This window comes from Monomorium pharaonis, chromosome 3, assembly GCF_013373865.1.
Source record: "Monomorium pharaonis isolate MP-MQ-018 chromosome 3, ASM1337386v2, whole genome shotgun sequence".
NCBI classification, from domain to species: domain Eukaryota; kingdom Metazoa; phylum Arthropoda; class Insecta; order Hymenoptera; family Formicidae; genus Monomorium; species Monomorium pharaonis.
In genome coordinates this window covers 21,191,407-21,211,096 of record NC_050469.1, presented here as the reverse complement: position 1 = coordinate 21,211,096, position 19,690 = coordinate 21,191,407, and the positions used below count along the sequence as shown (strand labels likewise).

The following is a 19,690-nucleotide window of genomic DNA, read 5'->3' as shown; positions in this document are numbered from 1 at the left end:
AATTTCTGAGTTGTATAAGATTAAGATTTGATTTTAGCAAAGAGGCTTTTTGCTTTAAGTTAAAAAAATATGTATTTTAATTCAAAGAAGATTGATGATTGTTCACAACAGACGCGTATTGATCACAAGTCAACGTTACATGAACTACATTTTAAGTGAACACGATGTCGTTTCCTGGAGCACTTTCGTCGATTTTATAAGCCAACCCTAAGCCAGTTCAGAATCAATCTTCTCAGAGTCTATCGTGCATGTTAAACACTTTCGAAAGAAGAAGCTCTTCTCGTTTCTAGTCACATTCTGTTTAACGTTAAAAGAAAAGTCTGCGACATAAAAAAAAACAATGAGGAGTAATGAATAATAGAAAACGAATAGCAAATAATAAATTATGAATAATGGATGATTTAATATTTCGCACATAAAGAAAAGAGTTAATATAAGTTTATCTCCAACATATTAAGAAAATATTTCTAACTCTTGCGAATCGTGTCACATATTTTTCTGTACAATGTAATACAATATTCTTAACAATTAATATTAAATCATATCTAGGTGACTCAGTAGATTATTTGAGGCATCTCACACCCGTTTTATTATTTTCGTTTTAGAAAATCGAGGGCGTGGTTGTTTCGAAATCCTGTCGCACTTTTTTACATTACTTGAACTCGTCTTTTATGCATTTGCCAACCGCGTTCGATCACTTTCGCTGATTTCGTAAACCTGGACGTCCGCCAAGAAGTGTCACGACTATTTGAGTATTGCTGCATCTAAATATACATTTGTACGTGATACGATTACATATATATCGCGTAAGTCTGTTACATCCAATTGTACGGTAAAACGGGACTTTGTGAATTGCGAGTGTCCTTTTATTCACATCAAACAAAATCGTATAAAAAATAGTTCAAGTCTAGTAATTCAATGCGTTTAAAAATATATACGATATTTTATATTGCTAAATTATTATAGTATTATATAATAAAATATATTTGCAAAATATATTTTAACAAAAATATTTAACATATAATAATGAGCTTTTACATTTAAGTCTTAATAAAAAAGAGATGAAATTACTTCCGTGCTTTAGTTTTAAGCCGTCGCGCAGGAAAATTAGGTGATATCGTGTGTACATTATAGCCATTTGATGTCACGAAAAAAAAGTGTTACACTTAATGAGCAAGAGCTTGATGCGAGAGAGGATGAAACTAATAGCGTCGAATAGATTAACTTGCTTGATGCAACAATATCTACAATTCATTGACCTTTGAACTTCCTTTTCAGGTCTCTGCGGTAGGATCACACGTTGCTTGTCGCAGCGAAACGTGAGAACTCCCGCCGGAAGATACTGGGAAAAGTCGTACCATTGTCTACAAGGTCTACCGCCGTTGTTTGTCTTAAAGACTTTGGTCGTGTCTGGAGAGGACTAACGCTTTAATTAGATCCATTTCCATGATAAAGAGGTATCGAACAAGGACACGACCTTAATTGCGACTATGCGGACGATCTAACGTACCGCTTAGAGGAAACGTGGAAGAATTTTTAATTCCCTTTCATGATTCGTGAAATCGAAAATTGCCGCATACGAATCTTTCCCCTATGTCCGATGTGCATATATTTAAACTGCATACTTACTAATCGCGCTTTTACCGTGTTTGCAATTTGCGTATCGTTGGAAATGATTTATTTACAAAAACATAATTCTATTCAGTTTAAGATTAAAATGTTCCGGATAATTGCGCTTTTTGCCGAGCAAATTTTCTCCGTACAAGCATCTCTGTTGTCCAGATAAACAGTGTAATAGCGGTCACGCAGTTAAGCAAGATAATACAGATCGTGTAATTTCCAGTATTATCTCGTATTATGCCTGTAACAAGTTTTTATTATTTTTATTATTTTTTATTATTCAGATCTTTTAATATTTGATAAATTATATACGAAGAACAATGTATTTGACCATTTTATATATAATATTATTATTCATGTACCAAGCATAGGACCAGCACTCAGGAGAATCATTCCATTGGTCAGCATTTGAATTCCTGAGGCGTTGGGTAACTTTTGAATAGAAACGTAGCTGGGTACAACTAAAGCCATATACACCGACCTAATTCCTTTTGCTGCTCCCAAACCAATCGCGACGGCCACCATCGAAGCAAAGCTATTCGCAAATATCAGTGCTGCGTCAACAAATAATCAGAGATCAATCTATCGTTATATTAAAGTTCTTACTTTTCTTATCTTTTCTTTCTTTCGTCAAAACTCGATATGGAAGATAATCAATATACGTTACAGGTTCTGCTAATTATCAGAAGAAACAGGCTGAGCATATACATCATCCTGGGTTGCAGGTTCAGACACTCCCCCAGGTAAGGTGCCGCACCTCTACTAATGAGATCGATTATCGCGACGATGCTCATGATGTTGGCAATCATTGCTGTCGTCAAGCCCATATCAGCGAGGATAAACGGTGTCAGCATGGAAAAGTTTACCTCTGCGAAAATCGCGATTGACATCCCCAACATAATGTTCACGTAAATTGGATCACGTAGAAGATCGAAATCATAAAGGTCAGCCACTCGTTGTAGAATCCGGCAGACGGCCGACTTGTTTTTGTCACTGTAATTATTATATTATTTGTTACATCTAAAACCATATCATGGTACCTAGGTATAGTATGATTTTGTATAGTGTAATATATTTTATTAATTTTTTTATTATATAGTTATTATATTAGAACTATAATCAATGTTATAATTGCGCATTTCTATGCCGCAGGTAATAAGTTTACATCAATATTAGTAAAATAAAATAGAAATGACGAATAAAATATTATTTTATTTTATTTCTTATTCACTGCTACACACACACATATTATATGCACACACAATAGTTATATTTTCATATTTACCAGTCGTTATTATTTTCTTCGGTCGTACAATTATCTGTCTCTTTTTGTAATAGCAAATCCTTTTCGATAATATTCTGACTTACACCGTTAGTTCTACTTACACCATTATCAACGAACGTCAGTTTTTTCGTTAGTGGAGCAGGTTCCTCGAAAATTTTGAAGCTGCTACCGAGATGAATACTGTCTATGCTTTTTACTGTAAATAAAATATATTACTTTTATAATATCTAATTAACAGTCTGAATTTGTCACATTTGTAGCTTAAATAATTTTTTGACATAGTTACATGAATTCCACCATGGATATATTGGACCTCTGCGATTGTTATATGAATTCGTCTTTGATGTTCCGTTTATCACCGACATTTCGGTACCATAATTTGAGTCGTATGCCGCTAAAATATAAAATTTGTGTTCTTAGCGCCGTTTTATTTTAATCATTTATTAACTGATTACTCGTTATTAATTCATAAATTGTAATTAAGTCTTTTTCATACTCGTTCCGTCAGTAGAAATTTGTCGAGGCAAAGGCGTATCAAATCCATAAATACTTCCAACTTCGACATCATGATCAATGCTGGATATTGTTGTTCTTCTTTTTCTCTGATAATTATTTAGCGTCAGCATTGATGAGTGCATATCTGTTTCATCTTCCTCGTAATAATTCCATGTATCTGCAAGCAATTCCAAATTATAACGAGTGTACCACGCCTGTATATAGTCTTGGTCTAAGATATTAGATAATATTTGTTAAATTTTAATTAAAGTGAATGTAAACAGAAATTAAAGATTGAGTTATAATTAATAGAATCGAACAGAAAACAATACAGATAAAAGAATTGCAGATAAATAAAGGAGATACAGGTAGTCTAATATTTTTTTGGCCAAGGCTATACATATTATATTTTTGATTAACAAATACCCTTATTATTATTGTCAGTCGAAGTCTTAGGATTTTTTGGTTTGACTGTTTCTAAGCAGATGGGTGCGTCTTTCATGTGCCATTTAACCGGTTGTAGTAGCATTGCGCCTATTAATGCGTGAAAACTGTAAGCGCCAAGTATCAAGACGGTCCCCTGTTTAATATTACATTTGTTTACTAAATACATTTGTTTGAGAGATAAGATATTTACAATAATCTTTTAGTATTTTATAAATAGTTATAACTCTTAAGTATCCCTGATTAATGTAATAAATCGACAATACGTAAAGAGAAAATTGCGTTTAATGTCAGCTCTATAAGTTATTCAACCAGTATAGAAAATAAACTTCGTCTGACCCACATCGATAAGCAATAGTATTGTACTTTACGATCGGCAACATTCGCGGTAAATAGAGGAGATGCCTCATCATCGGATGAGGTGCCTTTTCTTATCGAGACATTTAAGTATTGGTGTACAGTCTATACTTTTTATCTGAGAAACGTTATCTCTGTATCTTTTAATGTTTTCAATTGATTCAATCACATTTTGTACAGCGAAGAATATTAAGGAACTTAAAATCTTTTCGATTCATTTATTCTCTGTTTGCTAATTTTTTTTCCGTTTTTATCACAATGTAGCTTTCACGATACCTGAACACCGTAGGCCGAAAGTAAGAAGGATGTTATTTGAGGCATAAAGATTGGACCCAGTCCTGTGATGGTTAATGCCAAGCCTACGGCTCGTCCTCGTTTCTTTTTGGTAAAATAAGAATTGGTTGCCAGAGAAAATCCAGACATTCCCATACTCATGCCAATAGCTATATAAATAAATTTTATAATTAATTTACATCACAAACATATATGTGTATCAAAAAAACTTTATTTAAAAATCAAATAATTAATGAGAGGCAAATGAGCTACTAGGTGGAATAATCGAGAGCTTTGTAATCCGTTAAACTTATTTGTTAGTGTCAGACGTTAAAAAAATCGATTATTCCACCTGACTAAGGATCCTACTTTTTATAACACGAACAACATCACCAATAGCGGGTCCGTTGGTCACAATGAGAGAAAATTAAGGAACCTTTAATCAAAGGTTTTTAAATCAATGATTTTACTCATTAGACACGTTTTGATTTTCTTACAATTTGACTACTTTTATGGATTGACTGGTATATAATTTAAAACATTCTATGGAATTTCTTACATTATATTTTCTGTCAAGAAACAGATAAAGATGTTTGATGTGCGTTTTTCGCCGTTTTGACTATTAACTCTTTCGCTTTCTTTGATCGGTTTTTACATGTAATCTGCGATTTTCGCTTATAATTTTGAAAATGATCTGATTACAGATCGAAACGTTTATTTTTGTTAAAATTATGAAGATAATATAAATTCTACATCAAGATCTTGTAGTGGCTCATTTGCCGTTTTCTCATTAATTATTTGATTTTCAGTTGAGCCTTTACATAATATTTATAATTTATATTTAGAAAATTGTATATTTGTATAAAAAGACTTGTAACATTTAATACTTAATAAAAATTCTATTTTAATAATAATAATCATTTTGTTTAATTAATTTGCATTATTAAATAAGCATTTATTTATAACTATAATAATTGAATATAATTACATTTTCTGTCAATAATTGCAATATAAAGACTTTGTTGCAATATAAAGAACATTATTAATTATATCCGAATAATTTAGTCTTACTCACAGGTTAGTACTCCATAACAAATTATAATAAGAGTAAAGCTATTGGCGAATGCTGTCAGTATTACACCAACTGCGAACATTATGCTTGCAGCTATCGCCACTTTTCTATAACCGAAAATCTTCAAGAGTGGTCCATTGAATAAACCAAGTATCATACCGAATGCCAAATTTACATTGATTATAATAGACGTATCTGTTGCAGTCAGATTAAGCGCAGCGAAAGAATCTTTAAATATCAAGCCAAATCCTTGTATAATTGGGATGGTTGATACCTATAAAATTTTTATTCAGATTAGTCTCTCTCTTTCTTTTTCTTTTGCTTGTCTCTTTGCTTTTCGCAGCAAAATTCTGATATTTGGACAGATGTTGAATTATTTTGACACATTTTACGTATTCTGATAAGATGTTTAGAATAACTTACGCCATTTACGGCTGATGCTACTACAATTACCCATCCCCAGCCTCCATTCGGCGGCACTTTGGTAAGCATTTTATAAGTCAATATAAAATCAAGTTATGTAAAAAAATCAATATAATATTAACGAATTATTTAAGAATATAAATATCACATGCAACACTAAAAATTCACTGGATTAAATAGACATTTGCACGGAGTCTTGCTTCTAGGTTTTCACATCCGTTATTATTAGAGAAATTGACTTTACTTAATTGCTTGCAAACCGCACACTTTATTCACTAAAACGTTAAACATGCGTCATTTCTTAGATATAAATCACTCTGTAATAATACTGATTTTATGTAATAATGATGACTTGCAGTTTTTTGTGATGTCAATCGGTGATTAATCTTATCGATTGATTCCACGCATTATTTGAATATGTCGACAATTCTATTCGGGAACGTATTATCTGCAATTTTAAACTACAATAAATTATCATATTTTATTTGCAATAAGCAAATAAACTTTGCAAACTTTTATTTTTTTATTAATATAATATAATATAATATAATATAATATAATATAATATAATATAATATTGCTTTTAATAAAAGTTTATAATTATGTTTCTAATATGTATACATTTAATATATATACATATGTATTTAATGATTGTAAGAATAAATTGTGTTTTATCTCTTTGTCTTTCTCTATTTCAAAATATTACACACCATAACTGTTACGCAATTTTTTAATATTTCTCTTCTGTTGTTTTCTTGAACTGATTCACACATTTAATTAATCTAACGTTATTAATTTGATAACTATAATATACATAAGTAAATAGCACTAAATTTTGCATTATTGTTCTAGTTCAATTATAGTGTTGCGTCTTGCGAAATGATAAAAGTTACACTGGCGTTAAACATTTTCACAAATGATAAGAAAGCATCTATGCTCACAGTTAATCTAATCTGATGACTTTAGTTCATGATCATTCAATACGTTATCATTGCACAATTAAATGTTATAATAAAATTGCAAAATTAGAGTAAGAAAGAAATAAGAAAAAAAATAGTAATAAGAATACTTTTTAAAAAATGTAATATTAGCCAGGTTTTGCAGAAAATTATATAAATCATGTTTTTATTCAGATAAAAGATAAAAAATTGTTTTATCTTTTTGCGTTTTTATAAAAATATTTATTTAAGGAGACTTATCGTATGAGGAATGCAAGTAAAAGAAAATTTTCAACAATGTTTTTTTTTTAAGGAAAACAAAAAGGAATCTTTTTGTGATTTTCTAGCTATATTTTTGTATTATTTAATTACAAGGAAATTTTTTTTTAAATTGATTTACCCAATTTATTATACAGATATGTTTTGTCAAGAAAAAGTGCTGGAAAAGTGGTGGACAGACTTAAAAAAAACTACTCGACTAATTGTTTTGATTTTTTAATATGTTGTAGTACATATCTGTGACTCTGGCATAAACCAAAATTATAACAATTAATTAATAATTTTTTGAGTTTTTAACATTTTTTTTATAAAAAAAGGTTTTTTAAGAAAAACTTTCGCCACGTTGTAATTTTTCCATTAAAATTTCTCGTTTTGATTTATGCTAATGCCATTTACCCGCAGATTAATAATCTATTTTATTTTTGTTCGGACGATCTATTCAACCAGAATTACGTCTTCCAGCAATTTTCAGCACTTTTTTTTGATAGAATATATTTTGTGTGATAAATTGTATAAATCGATTTAGGGAAAAATTTTTCTTTTAATTGAATAATGTAAAAATATAGCTGGAAAGTAGCTGGAAAATCTTAAAAAGATTCCTCTTTGTTTTCTTCAAAAAAAAGTTGTAAAAAATTTTTTTGTTTGCCTTTCTGAGACTGATAAGTCTCCTTAAATACCTAATTCTCACGTTATGTATAAATTAATTGACGTCAATCTCTCTGAGTGCAAGATAAAACAATGTATTTGTTTACAAACTTTTACAAGCTCTTTAGATCTTTGTTATGAAAAGAAAAAGATCACTATTAATTACTTTTTGTTTTTTAAAATAATTTTTTCAAAAATTAAATTGGTAGTTATTTTTTCGTAGTAAAATTCAAGGTTTTTTTTTATTAAAAAGTAAGAAGTAGTAAAATTTTGTTCATAAGACTGTAGATAATATTTACTTGTTTATAACATAAAAAATAATATAAAAAATATTTGCTTGAAAAAATATTTTTGTCAGCCAATAATAATTATATTATCAACCATAAAAATATATAAATAAATTTAATAATTAAATAAATATATAATAAATTTAAACTAAAACATTTTAGTTGAAAAATTTAGACAAATTAATAACTTTTTTCTCAGTGTATGAATCGTATGCATAAGTTTCATCATACATATATTATTATTTGTTGTATGAATCACCTGGTGTAAGATTTATATCAATATATTGATAAGCAATTATCAATGTGTTAAAGAATCATGCGAATTTTTATTTAGATCTCTTATCACGAATTTGTTTTTAGTAAATTTTACATAAAAAACCGTAAATATATAAACTATTTTACTTTTTTTTATATTATTTAAGCAGATTGTGTTTCTATCAATATTAATAAAATACAATATTTAATTAAAAAGTAAAGAAGTATAAGTTTTAACAAATTTACATCGGTATTGGTAACTTTTCTCTAATAATTTTATACCAGATTTCTGTATAAAAGATTTCGGCATAAAAACTATATTAAATTATGAGTACAAAATACATATCCGTTATAATATATTAAAATTGTATCACTTTATATTCGTCAAGGTTTTATGCAGTTATATTAGGTTGGAGATATCACATTGCTATTATAAATTAATCAATTACGTATTTTCGCGAGAATTTTCTTGCTCTTCTGACGAATTTTGTTGATTCAGTCTTCGGGACTTTCTACAGGGAGTCCATAGTCCACTTATCAACCATAAGAAGACGCAACATAAGCTAAGAAAGGATGTGAAATAAAGCGCACCCACGTAACTATTTGTTGAATCGTGCACCAAACCTGGAAAGAATATTTAATTTCGATAAAAATAGGTAAGAGAGACAATGGTAGAATAGAAAACGATAATCTTGTTCTATAAGTTATGATAAAAATTTAACGGCTGTTTATTTATTCAAAAATTTATGGGCTGTATTTGATATATTTAAAATTTTTCTTTACCGATAATTGGTCCCACGCTGATAGACAGAATGCCATTACAAACCATCTGAATACCGGATGCAGCTGGCAGTCTCGCTAATGGTACGTAATCGGGAATGATTAGTGCTTGGAAGACAGCTTTGGTTCCCTTTGCCAGTCCGACGATGAGAGCTACTCCAATCACGATGATGTAAGTATCACCCCACATCGACAGAACTATCAAGAAACTAACATGAAGATTAACTTTGTACGGAAATTTACACAAAACATCAAGAAATCATCAATAAGAAAATATGTAAATATATTTAGATAGATGAATCACAATATTGTTAATCATATTATACAAATATAAAATATAATATATTTAATAAAATTTAATAAAAATTTAATAAAATGTATGTCATAGTGTGTGTATATATATATATATATATATATATATATATATATATTAAAATATATAATAATATGTAAATACGTAGTACATACATAATAAATACATATGTGTGTCGCGATAGTTATTAGATTTGATTTAACAACCGGATATAAGTGAATCTTTTGAACATAAGTATGCTTTTGATGCATTACTAACAAGAGTTTCTGATTCAATCGAGTTTTTCCCTTAAAAAAAGTATAATATTTCGTAAATTTATATAAAATAAATTTCTAGTATCCTCCCTATAGCATTCTATATCCAGATAATTAGTTTTGTGATAAATATAAATATAAACATTACAATTTTGCAGTTTAATTAAATTATTAAATGCTATGCTCAGTAATTTGGAGATGGTATCGATTGCTATATACACTTAACCATAGTTAATCAACCCACCCCTAAGATCATCTCTTGAAGCGATTCCTCGTGTTCGTATAGTTTATGTGGCGGTACGTACTAGTCCTTCCGAGGATCGATCCCAACAGGGATATCACATAAAGATTTCTGCAGGTCCAGCCGATTTTTTGTGCCAACAACGGTACGCAAAGTCGTCCTGTGATGTCTGCGGCAGCTTGAATCGACATCATTGTAGCTATCGTTGTTCTGTCGAGGTTCGCCAATTCGCCCAAGACGAAAGGTATCGTTGCATTGAAATTCGTTTCGGCCACTAACGAGATACTCATACCTGTTTTTCAAGTCACATTATGTATCTCTTAAGATTTCAATTCTGTTTCGACAAAACTTGTAAATTTAATGTTAGTAATTTACCTATTACTATCGCTATATAACGATTATCATGAAGAAGATCGAGATCCATATTCGTAATAATTTTTTGGAGGAACGAAGTTCTTCTACTGTCTTTTACTTCCGTTTCTCTATTCTCTGGATGATGATTCGGTTGTCTTTCTCCAGTGTTTTCTTCACTTAATAATTGGACGGCGATATTTTCTATTTTTTCTTCATTACCAGTACGTTCCTCTTTCGATATATCGGTAGTTTTGTCTATTAGAACAATCTGTCAATGTAAAAAATGGGAGAAGAAAAAGATCCTTCCAAATATAATCTACATTTCGCATATTGTTCATGTGACAATAGATCAGTGACTGAAATATGTAACAAAATGAAGAATGAAGAGGATTGGTATAAGATTATGCATTTCCTCACGTACCTTTAACTCACCTCTTTCTCCTTTTGAAATGGTCTCAACAGGGATGCACCAACGAGCGAATGCGAGGCAATTCCACCAAGAACCAGAAGAGTACCGGTCGTGGCAAAATTCTCGAGAAGTACATCTATCAAAAGGGGCATTAAGATTGGGCCCAGACCGGTCATTGTAACTGAAAAACCCATAGCTACGTTGCGTTTCTTGCGAAAGTATGTGTTTAATGCTAATGTTGTCGCTGGGAAAATAATTCCTTGGCCAATACCTGTTAAACATAAACGTTTGGAATTAATGCTGTTTTCTTCTTACAATAATAGAGCTAGACCGCCAATACTACTTTGTTTTTGGATTGTATATTTTTAGGCTTTTTAAACTTTTTTCAAAAATTAAAATTAAAGTTTGGAAACATAAATAAAAACTAAAAAAAGTTAAAGTTTGGAAACATAAATAAAAACTAGAAAGTGTTCTGTGATAATTATAATAGTCTTTATATTTAATTTGAATTGTTTTACATTTTTTGTAATAATTAATTCTTTTATAAGAAGCAAAAATAAACGTCTGATTAAATGAGTTCTAAAATTAAGAGAATAGAATAATAGATAATAATGCAACGATTTTCTTTTTGTTTTTTTAGATTATTTGTAAAATATACTTACGAGTTAATCGCTTTGGGAGTTGTGTTAGTAAGTTGGCGATTTTTCTCTAATAGTGCAGTTAATGTATAGATATAGCCGTAAAAAAAGTTATTTGTGTGACTCAATTTTATTCATCTAAGCGCTTTCAAATTTCTAATCATTACAGATTTCAAATAAAATTTATTTTTACGGCTTTTAATCGTAACTTAACGAATGTAGTTTTATTTCTGAATTTATTCCAAATTGCGGGATACCATTAATTTGTATGTATAAGCTACATAACTTGTATTTTGAAGCAAATGTTTTTATAAACAAGGATAAACGAATGACTCTACATTATCGACCTCGATCAAGTTTGACGGGCAGAGTAGCATTCTCTTAAGAGAAAGTATAAAATAAAAAATATAAAAATAAAAAATAACACATATTTTATGGATATGTAGACGTAATTTAATTTTTATACATATTTTAAAATAAATTCTTTTTATTGATTTTTAAGTAAATGCACACGTGTAAATGTTAAATACTATTTGGTTTTTAATATTTATAATATTCCACAAAATACGTATTTTATAAATAGTATTTTTGTAGATGTGTCTTTTAAATAAACATAGTTATTACTATTTTCATATTTTAATTATTTTCTCCACTACTGCTAAAAATAACATTGTAATAACTATAACTTTAAAGGTTCCACTTTTAGTGTGCGTGTGTTATTATCGCCTTCTTCTTCATTAGTTTACTTTTCTTTTACAGTTTAGTGGTGCTCAATTCAAACAATCAAGCGGCTTATTAAAATTACGACTTTCATTCAGGTTTTAGTATTTTATAACGTAAATTATTTACCAATAATAACGCAATAAGTGATAATAAGCATCGGGAGAGATTTGGCGAAGGCAGCGGCGCAGATTCCAAGGATGACTGTTAAGCTGCCGAAATATGCGACTTGACGAAACGCGAATCTCTTCATCATCGGACCGCTTATCAAACCGAGGCTACATGTTATTGTTCCATTAAGATGAAGAATTAGACTCGTTTGTGTTGCGGTGATGCCAAGACTTGCGAAGCGTTCCGCGAAGATAAGACCAAAACATTGTTGGACGGGAAGCACGGCTAGCTAATTAAGGAAATTACAAATAGTCTTGTAAGAATGTATTGTTTAAATTTTGTAATATCTATTATAATATTATGCATATTTTAACAAATTTTTTTAGATGAGAAAATTCTAATTTTTTTAAGGAGGTAAAAAATATAAGTTTTATAAAAATTATAAAATTGTACTAGTTATAATCAAATATGATTTTTATAATTTAAATAGAAAAAACAGCATTACTTTAAATTTTTCGTGAATTTTTCGTCTATTTTTCGATAGAAAAGTAAATTATTGAAAATAAATTTCAATTAAAATTAGAACTAGAGATTGCAGTTTGGTATACCAACATGAATTAATCGCTTCAAGCCAATGACGAATAATGACAAATAAAAAAACACTTACATTGATAACAGTCACGCCGACGACAATCGCCCATGCCCAGCCTTGATCTATTACGCCACATGCCGTTCCATCAGTCATATCAATTATTTTTTTGTAAGCGTTTTATGAAAGTATACGTCCCTAGAGTTGTATCCAGTACTCGTATCATCGGCAAACTGTAAACGCAATCGTCCAGACAACGTGCAATCTCAACTTAAATCGAACAAGATAAGATACGCTGTGGAAAAAGCCCCACTCATTTCGATTCTGCTTTTATGTATTATATATTTGCATATTACTTATACATATGTAAGATTCATATATCTTTTTTTATTAGAAAAATTTGCATTTTCTATTACACATTCACATATTTACATTTTATATTGTAATACTTATGTGCTTCTCTTCCTCTCTCTCTCTCTCTCTCTCTCTCTCTCTCTCTCTCTCTTTCTCTCTCTAAATACTTTTTTATAATAATTAATAAGTAAAGTAATGCTTAATAATAGAAAAAAACAAGCTTGTCAATTAACTTTTATTATCCTTAAATATAATAATGACAAGATATTAAAATTGCAAACGCGTTGTAATCTCTACCCATAAAACTTTATTATTATAATAAAACATTCTTTCATAATTTTTAATATTTAAAAAATTCACTTTATTTGTAAGTTGACAACAAGATTCTCATTTCAAATCATTTACGTTTTTTATTAACTTTTAATTGTTTAGTCTTCTTTAATTTTAAAGAATTAAGAAAAGATAAAGAATAATTTAAACTGAGATCAAAGTTGACACATTATATGTAGATAAAAATAGGCATTAATATTAAAGATCTATGATTAAAATAAAGAGACAAAAAACAAACGCTTGCTTAATCGATCAATTGCTCAAACAGCACACAAATCATATAGAGTTATTTGAAATAACGTTCAACTTGTTCTTCTGTTTGCTCTTCATCAGCGCTTTAGCTGCTTTATCTGTACTAATCTGACTCAGTCGTTTTCCCTTCTCGCGTGCAAGCTATTTACTTCGCAATCAAGCAAAGATATTTAAGTCAAGTCTCTGCAGTTGGCAACCAGTTGTCGGGATACATTATTTTATGTTGAGTACGGAAAATTTTTCAACGCTGCAGTATAACATCACATTTCAAATATATCAACGTATAACACTCAATTATGAAAATTTATTTAAACATCGAAGAGAATGCTTTAAGATGTTTTGATATGGACGATTATAGACGACACAAATAAGCTAGGAAAGATGTGCTCTGACACGGGCTGCGGACGACCCGAGACTGGCCGGAGCGCAACTAAAACCGGCTCCGTTACTCCGAGACCGTGCGCGATCTTTCGTAACGCTTCTACTCGAGGCTGAACAGATGCGCGCGTGCAGTCGTGGGGTATTAAATTTATAGTCGCCTTTATGCACCCAGTGCAAATTAATAAACTTTATTATGTCGCGTAAGTGCAACGACACGAATAATGAAATAAGCTATATCACAGTCACGTTAGAGCAGGTGTTAAATTAGGCGCAATTTTATTGCGCTTCAACAAAGTACTTTGTTGAAACTTAATAAAAAATTGCAGCCTTTTTTTGAGAAAAGCAAACAGATACAAAAACAAATATTATATAAAAGTATTTATCAAAGTGATCCAATCTTAAATTTAATAATCTTTTCGGACAACTTCTCTTATAAGAAACCAGTAATCAAATTTTTTTTATCTGTGTACATAGAACGATAATTGGTTTAAACAAGGAAGTTTAACGGATAAACAGAGGAAAAAGAGTTTGTTGCACATGTAAAAATACATCGTAACATCTACGGTAGATAAGATATCAGTGCATTGGAAAGATTACAAATTATAAAATCATTGCAAACGTACTTTGATCCAATTTAATGCACGAGGATTATTTTTTGAACAGGAAAACAATTGTATTGTGACAGATGTTTCAACACATAACTGATCGTTATTTTAAAATTCTTAGTTTATTAATCGCGAAAATATTATAAAAATTATTAATTAAAAAAGTAATTAATTTTTTAAAAATAATAATTTATTTGATCGATATTCATGCCGTACTAAAGTTGTAAACAAATGACATGAGTGGTAAAAATACATTAGATTATTTTACACAATTACTAAATTAAACTAGAAATATTATTCTATAACGTGCTGTTGTAATTTCTTAGCTATAGCAAGTTGTCTACAAAAGATTGTAATTAAAAATTCAATGGTCCACACGACAAATGTGACGAGTATCAAGGCGGTCATCACGTGAATACAGATTTTGTAGCTATTGCTGACATCTCTGATGTATCCTTTTTTAACAGAAAATAAATACAAATTATCCTTTATCCAATTAACTTACACATATTATTATTTTAACAGGTACATAAAAATGTTATTATATCTCATCCTCATTTTATTATCTTATATAAAAACATACCGATTAAGGGACTCATGATGACTACGCATAAGCCCTTAAACACCATAAATATTCCAAATGCACTTGGTAGCTTCTTCAAAGTACAACACTCGGATATACAGAGATTAAGGTTTACCAATGTAGTGCCACGCAGAAATCCAGCTACTACGAACATGACAATCAATGGTGTCTTTTCCGTTTGTTCCGCCAATACTTAAAAAAATTTTAATTTCCTGTTTAATTTATAATAGTTTTATAAAATTACAGTTTATAGAAAAGTTTTTATTATTAATGAATTGCAGATAAATATTTTTATAAATAAAATAAAAATAAATATGTAGTGCGCCGTAATAAAATTTTATAGTAGCTTTTTTTTAATTTAATGAGAGAATTACTGGAGCGTGCGATTCCAAGGAGGAGACAAGAAATCCAAAAAAGTATACGCTTTTTCCAACCGAATTTGTCGAATAATGTTGGTAGAAGCAGCCTAGCAAGGATGTCGGTAAATGCAGTCAGGGACAGACAAAAGGCCACCTCTGCTTTCGTCATTCCTGTCAATCGTCAAGTTCCTACGAGCAGTTTATGTAACACACGAGCAGTGCCGTAGCGAGGATGTTTGCTGAGATCGATGTCTTTCGATCATTGACGTTCCTATAATATTGCTTTAAGCAGATTTGTATGCGAGTAACTTTAAATAATTTTATGTTTAGAACACACGGGAACTCCTTCAATAATGTAATAGACATCCTTTGCTACGGTACTGATCACGTTATGCATTGAAAAATTCAAGTTATCCATTTAACATTTTCTCACCAATACTTAAGAGGAAGAAAGGAGTCATCAGTTTGTAATTAGATTCAGCCACGTAATAAAAGCTACAACCTAAAGCGACATTTAAGTACGTGAAATTTTTTAGGAGATCCAAATCAAAAGTTGCTTTTATCTTTTTTACGAACGATTCCTTTTTAGGTGAGATTGATTCATTTTCTGCATTTTGATTTTCCGTCCACGTTGATCCATTTGATATTCTTCGTGATTTAGTAGGTTTCATTAATAAAGCCTCACTTTCTCGCTCTTCAGGCTTTTTCTTAAAAAAAATTATTATTCTATTAGATTTTACTGCTCTCTTTTGTTAGTAATTTAATATGTATAAAATTTGAGATATTAAAAATTCTGAGCTACGTGAGAATTCGATAATTTAGATTAAAATATTTACTTTTACTGGTGGTGTTATCGGCGGTTCTTTAAGTGGACGTAACAAACATGATCCCACCACAGAATGTAATGCCCATCCTCCGGCTATAAGCGTTGTGCCGCGAAATCCGTATATGTGCAGCAACATATGTATTAACTGTACAAATAACAAATAACGCTGTACAAATATACAAACACATTGTTATTCATAGAAGTTTTCTTCTTTTTACATTATTCACTTACCAATGGTACAACCATCATTGCCAATGCGGTTCCCGCCATAGAAAAACCTACTGCTTGTCCACGTTTTTTATCGAAGAATGTATTCAATGCGACGAAGGAACAAGCCATGGCAAGGCCGGTACCTATGCCTATCGTAACATAAATTATTGTTAGAAAACACTAAAATATTAAAAAGAAACAGCTTTTTTATTAAGGTAAAATTATATGCTTCTTATAATAACAAATTGTACATATACCTCCTAATATACTGTAGGTACAAATAATGTACAGCATACTGTTAGCTTGCGATGTAATTATTAAACCACTGCAGCTCAATAAAGATCCAAAAAATGCGACTTGTCGATAAGAAAATCTTTTTAATAATGGGCCGATTAAAAAACCTGTAAATTTATAATTACTTTGATAAGAATAATCTTATTTTTTAAATTAACATAATTATAATTTTTTAATATTACTAAAATGATGTTTTACCTGAAAAATTGACAATGGCATCTAAGACACTCATTATAACTGATGTCCCTGTAGAGCCAACCTTGAGCTCCTTCAATAAATCGTTGAAAAGCAGTCCGAATGATGGATCCAATGATCGCAAAGAGAGCTATAATTTACATCATTATTAAAAATAACAAGTCAATTTTTTCTAATATTATCTATAATTATTATTACAAATAGAAAATAATCTTCCACAAAACTCAAGTTTGTTTTTTTAATTTATATTTTTCAGTATCAGTAAATATGTATACGTATTCTGACGTTTAATAGCTAATAAAAATAAAAATAAAAGTAATAGCTTTGCAAAATAGGAACTTTGGAGAAGTTCTAAAAAAAAATAAAGTTTCTCAAAAATAATTATTATCTAGTGCTTTTTATTATACATAAATAATATTTTTTCTTAATAGTAAATTTTTAAATAACATTTTTAATATAACATATTTTTATTTATGAACGTTAATTTATAATTCAAGCTTTATCATAACAGTGATAACTCTGTTAACATTTACCGTAATCAAACTGCTTCCAAGACAAACAAACCAGCCCCAACCACCATCAGGAGCTTGTCCCTTAGTATCATTTTCCTTGTTTTCTGTCATTATCCACGAAAATAATTTTTTATTCGTAAACGATTACCGTTAAAAAGTATTATTGAGAGTTAAACTCTGTCAGCGTTCCTCACATTGTCACATAAGCGCTTTCTACTTTATACCAATACTGCCCACTAAACAGTAATGGAATGCTTGTCCACTACTGTGTGCCTTTCTGTTTAAGACTAAGCGAATACCCGAATAGCATGCTGTCTATTCCTCTCCACTTATTTCCACTTCTACACTCGTGGAAAAATACATACGTCAAAGGAGATCTAGAATAATCGTATAACTAATCGAACGTATTCGTATAAATAATCGAATCGTATATTAAAAAATCTATAACGCAATAAATAATATTAAATAATATTATATAATGTATATGTTACGTAACGATAAAGTCAAATTATTTTGGCATTCAGCAAGTGGAATAACATGACACGTAAGATGATTTGGATTGGACGAATAAAATATATGTTGTATTGCATCACGTGCTTGATGTAAAAATACACGTGACTTGTATCTAGTGAATTTCTTTAATATCGATAAGATATCTTTAGTTGCAAGTAAGATATGTATTATTAGTCTTTATTTTCTAATATTATTTAGTCTAAAGCATAATATTATATTTAGAGTAAAAGATGCGCGTAAAATTGTAATTACATATTATCTATATATAATTATAAATAAAATTTATTAAATAAATAATAACGTTACAATTATATGTACATAAATTATTATTATTATATATTATCACTTAAGGATGTGTTATAGTGTAATAATAATTTTTATGCTTTTATAGAACTATACTAAATTATTACTTAATGCATAATATGTAAGCAATAAATATTATAAAACTTACCATTAATCGTAAAAGATTTATTTTTCTATTAACTTGCTTTGCAAACAATTTCAATAATTTGTCTCATATGTATATTGTACGTTACACACTTCTCACTTCTCTCTTACTCAGCATCACGAACATTTTTGTGGCTCGTCAGAATGAGTCATTGAAAACCGCTGATATAATTGACGAATAATTGTTAAGGCTAGTATCCAACTGTCCACACGTAAATCGTTTGCAACACTGGCCGACCTTCATCGGTTGGACGTTTTATCTTTGCCCACATTATATACATATATATGTACACATAGATAGCACTCACTAACTGATAGGTATATTGAGCTTATATGCAAAACGTTACCCACCTTCATCGATGAAATTTAATTGCAATAAAGCTTTTATGACAGATTGTACAACAATTTTTAAACGGCAGAATATATAATGTAATAATTATATATTTTAATTACTTTTACTAGTAATTTATATAGTACTACTAGTAGCACTCTTAATGCTAAAAGTAAGTAATAATTAATGCTTGAATACAGCCCAGTATTACATTTTTATAAGAGGTTACAAACTTATTTGCTAATAAAATTAATTATTGCAAAATAAGATTTAATCTTCAGTATTATTGGCCCTATGTGATAATATGCTGCAACTATGATAAATAGAATACATAAATACGTTTATAATATATAATTATATTATAATGTTTACTGATATAAAACGAATTGCGCCTTAACTTATGCAACCGCAACTTGTGCGATGTAAGTTGGGTAAACGTTGCTCAGGTCTGTACTTATAAATATTTTCTGTAATACAGACATAATAATATAAAAAAATAAAACTACGATTATATCACTAAGATTTAAGTATTATTTTATATTACATTTCGTATTACATTATAAACTAATAAAAATATGTAAAATAATTATATATTTTGATAAGCTAAGTTTATGAAAGTTAATAGAAACTAAAACTGTATTGTAATATATATTACAATAAATTTATTAAGAATATATAAATTATATACTTTATTATTTGTAATTGTATTTTTAATA

At 29.5% G+C, this 19,690-nt stretch overlaps 3 protein-coding genes across 4 annotated transcripts; all 3 read right to left on the bottom strand.

Moving 5' to 3' along the window:
• Nucleotides 1–379: 379 nt before the first annotated feature.
• On the bottom strand, nt 380–8,119 carry LOC105834541 (monocarboxylate transporter 9). Of its 2 annotated transcripts, XM_012677101.3 has the most exons (11): nt 6,680–8,114; nt 5,970–6,417; nt 5,550–5,820; nt 4,478–4,644; nt 3,827–3,980; nt 3,402–3,578; nt 3,192–3,299; nt 2,906–3,101; nt 2,288–2,613; nt 1,983–2,174; nt 380–1,861 (listed from the first exon to the last, which is right to left on the bottom strand). In XM_012677101.3, the coding sequence occupies exons 2-11, from the start codon at nt 6,036–6,038 to the stop codon at nt 1,713–1,715; spliced, it is 1,809 nt and encodes a 602-aa protein (XP_012532555.2). In that variant the 5' UTR covers nt 6,039–6,417; nt 6,680–8,114; the 3' UTR covers nt 380–1,712. The 2 variants fall into 2 exon arrangements, with proteins under 2 accessions (XP_012532555.2, XP_036140026.1); XM_036284133.1 differs by lacking the exon at nt 380–1,861 and having other exon boundaries at nt 2,082–2,155; nt 2,227–2,613; nt 6,680–8,119.
• A 299-nt stretch (nt 8,120–8,418) lies between these two features.
• LOC105834543 (monocarboxylate transporter 9) lies at nt 8,419–14,720 on the bottom strand. The gene is made up of 8 exons (XM_012677103.3): nt 13,705–14,720; nt 12,861–13,015; nt 12,212–12,482; nt 10,748–10,995; nt 10,337–10,583; nt 10,026–10,253; nt 9,157–9,351; nt 8,419–8,997 (listed from the first exon to the last, which is right to left on the bottom strand). The coding sequence occupies exons 2-8, from the start codon at nt 12,936–12,938 to the stop codon at nt 8,819–8,821; spliced, it is 1,446 nt and encodes a 481-aa protein (XP_012532557.1). The 5' UTR covers nt 12,939–13,015; nt 13,705–14,720; the 3' UTR covers nt 8,419–8,818.
• A 152-nt stretch (nt 14,721–14,872) lies between these two features.
• LOC105834544 (monocarboxylate transporter 12) lies at nt 14,873–18,873 on the bottom strand. The gene is made up of 10 exons (XM_012677104.3): nt 18,648–18,873; nt 17,705–18,060; nt 17,175–17,301; nt 16,940–17,083; nt 16,704–16,831; nt 16,483–16,617; nt 16,080–16,353; nt 15,662–15,817; nt 15,288–15,479; nt 14,873–15,159 (listed from the first exon to the last, which is right to left on the bottom strand). Exons 2-10 carry the CDS (start codon nt 17,792–17,794, stop codon nt 14,999–15,001), a joined length of 1,407 nt encoding a protein of 468 aa, XP_012532558.1. The 5' UTR covers nt 17,795–18,060; nt 18,648–18,873; the 3' UTR covers nt 14,873–14,998.
• Nucleotides 18,874–19,690: the final 817 nt, after the last annotated feature.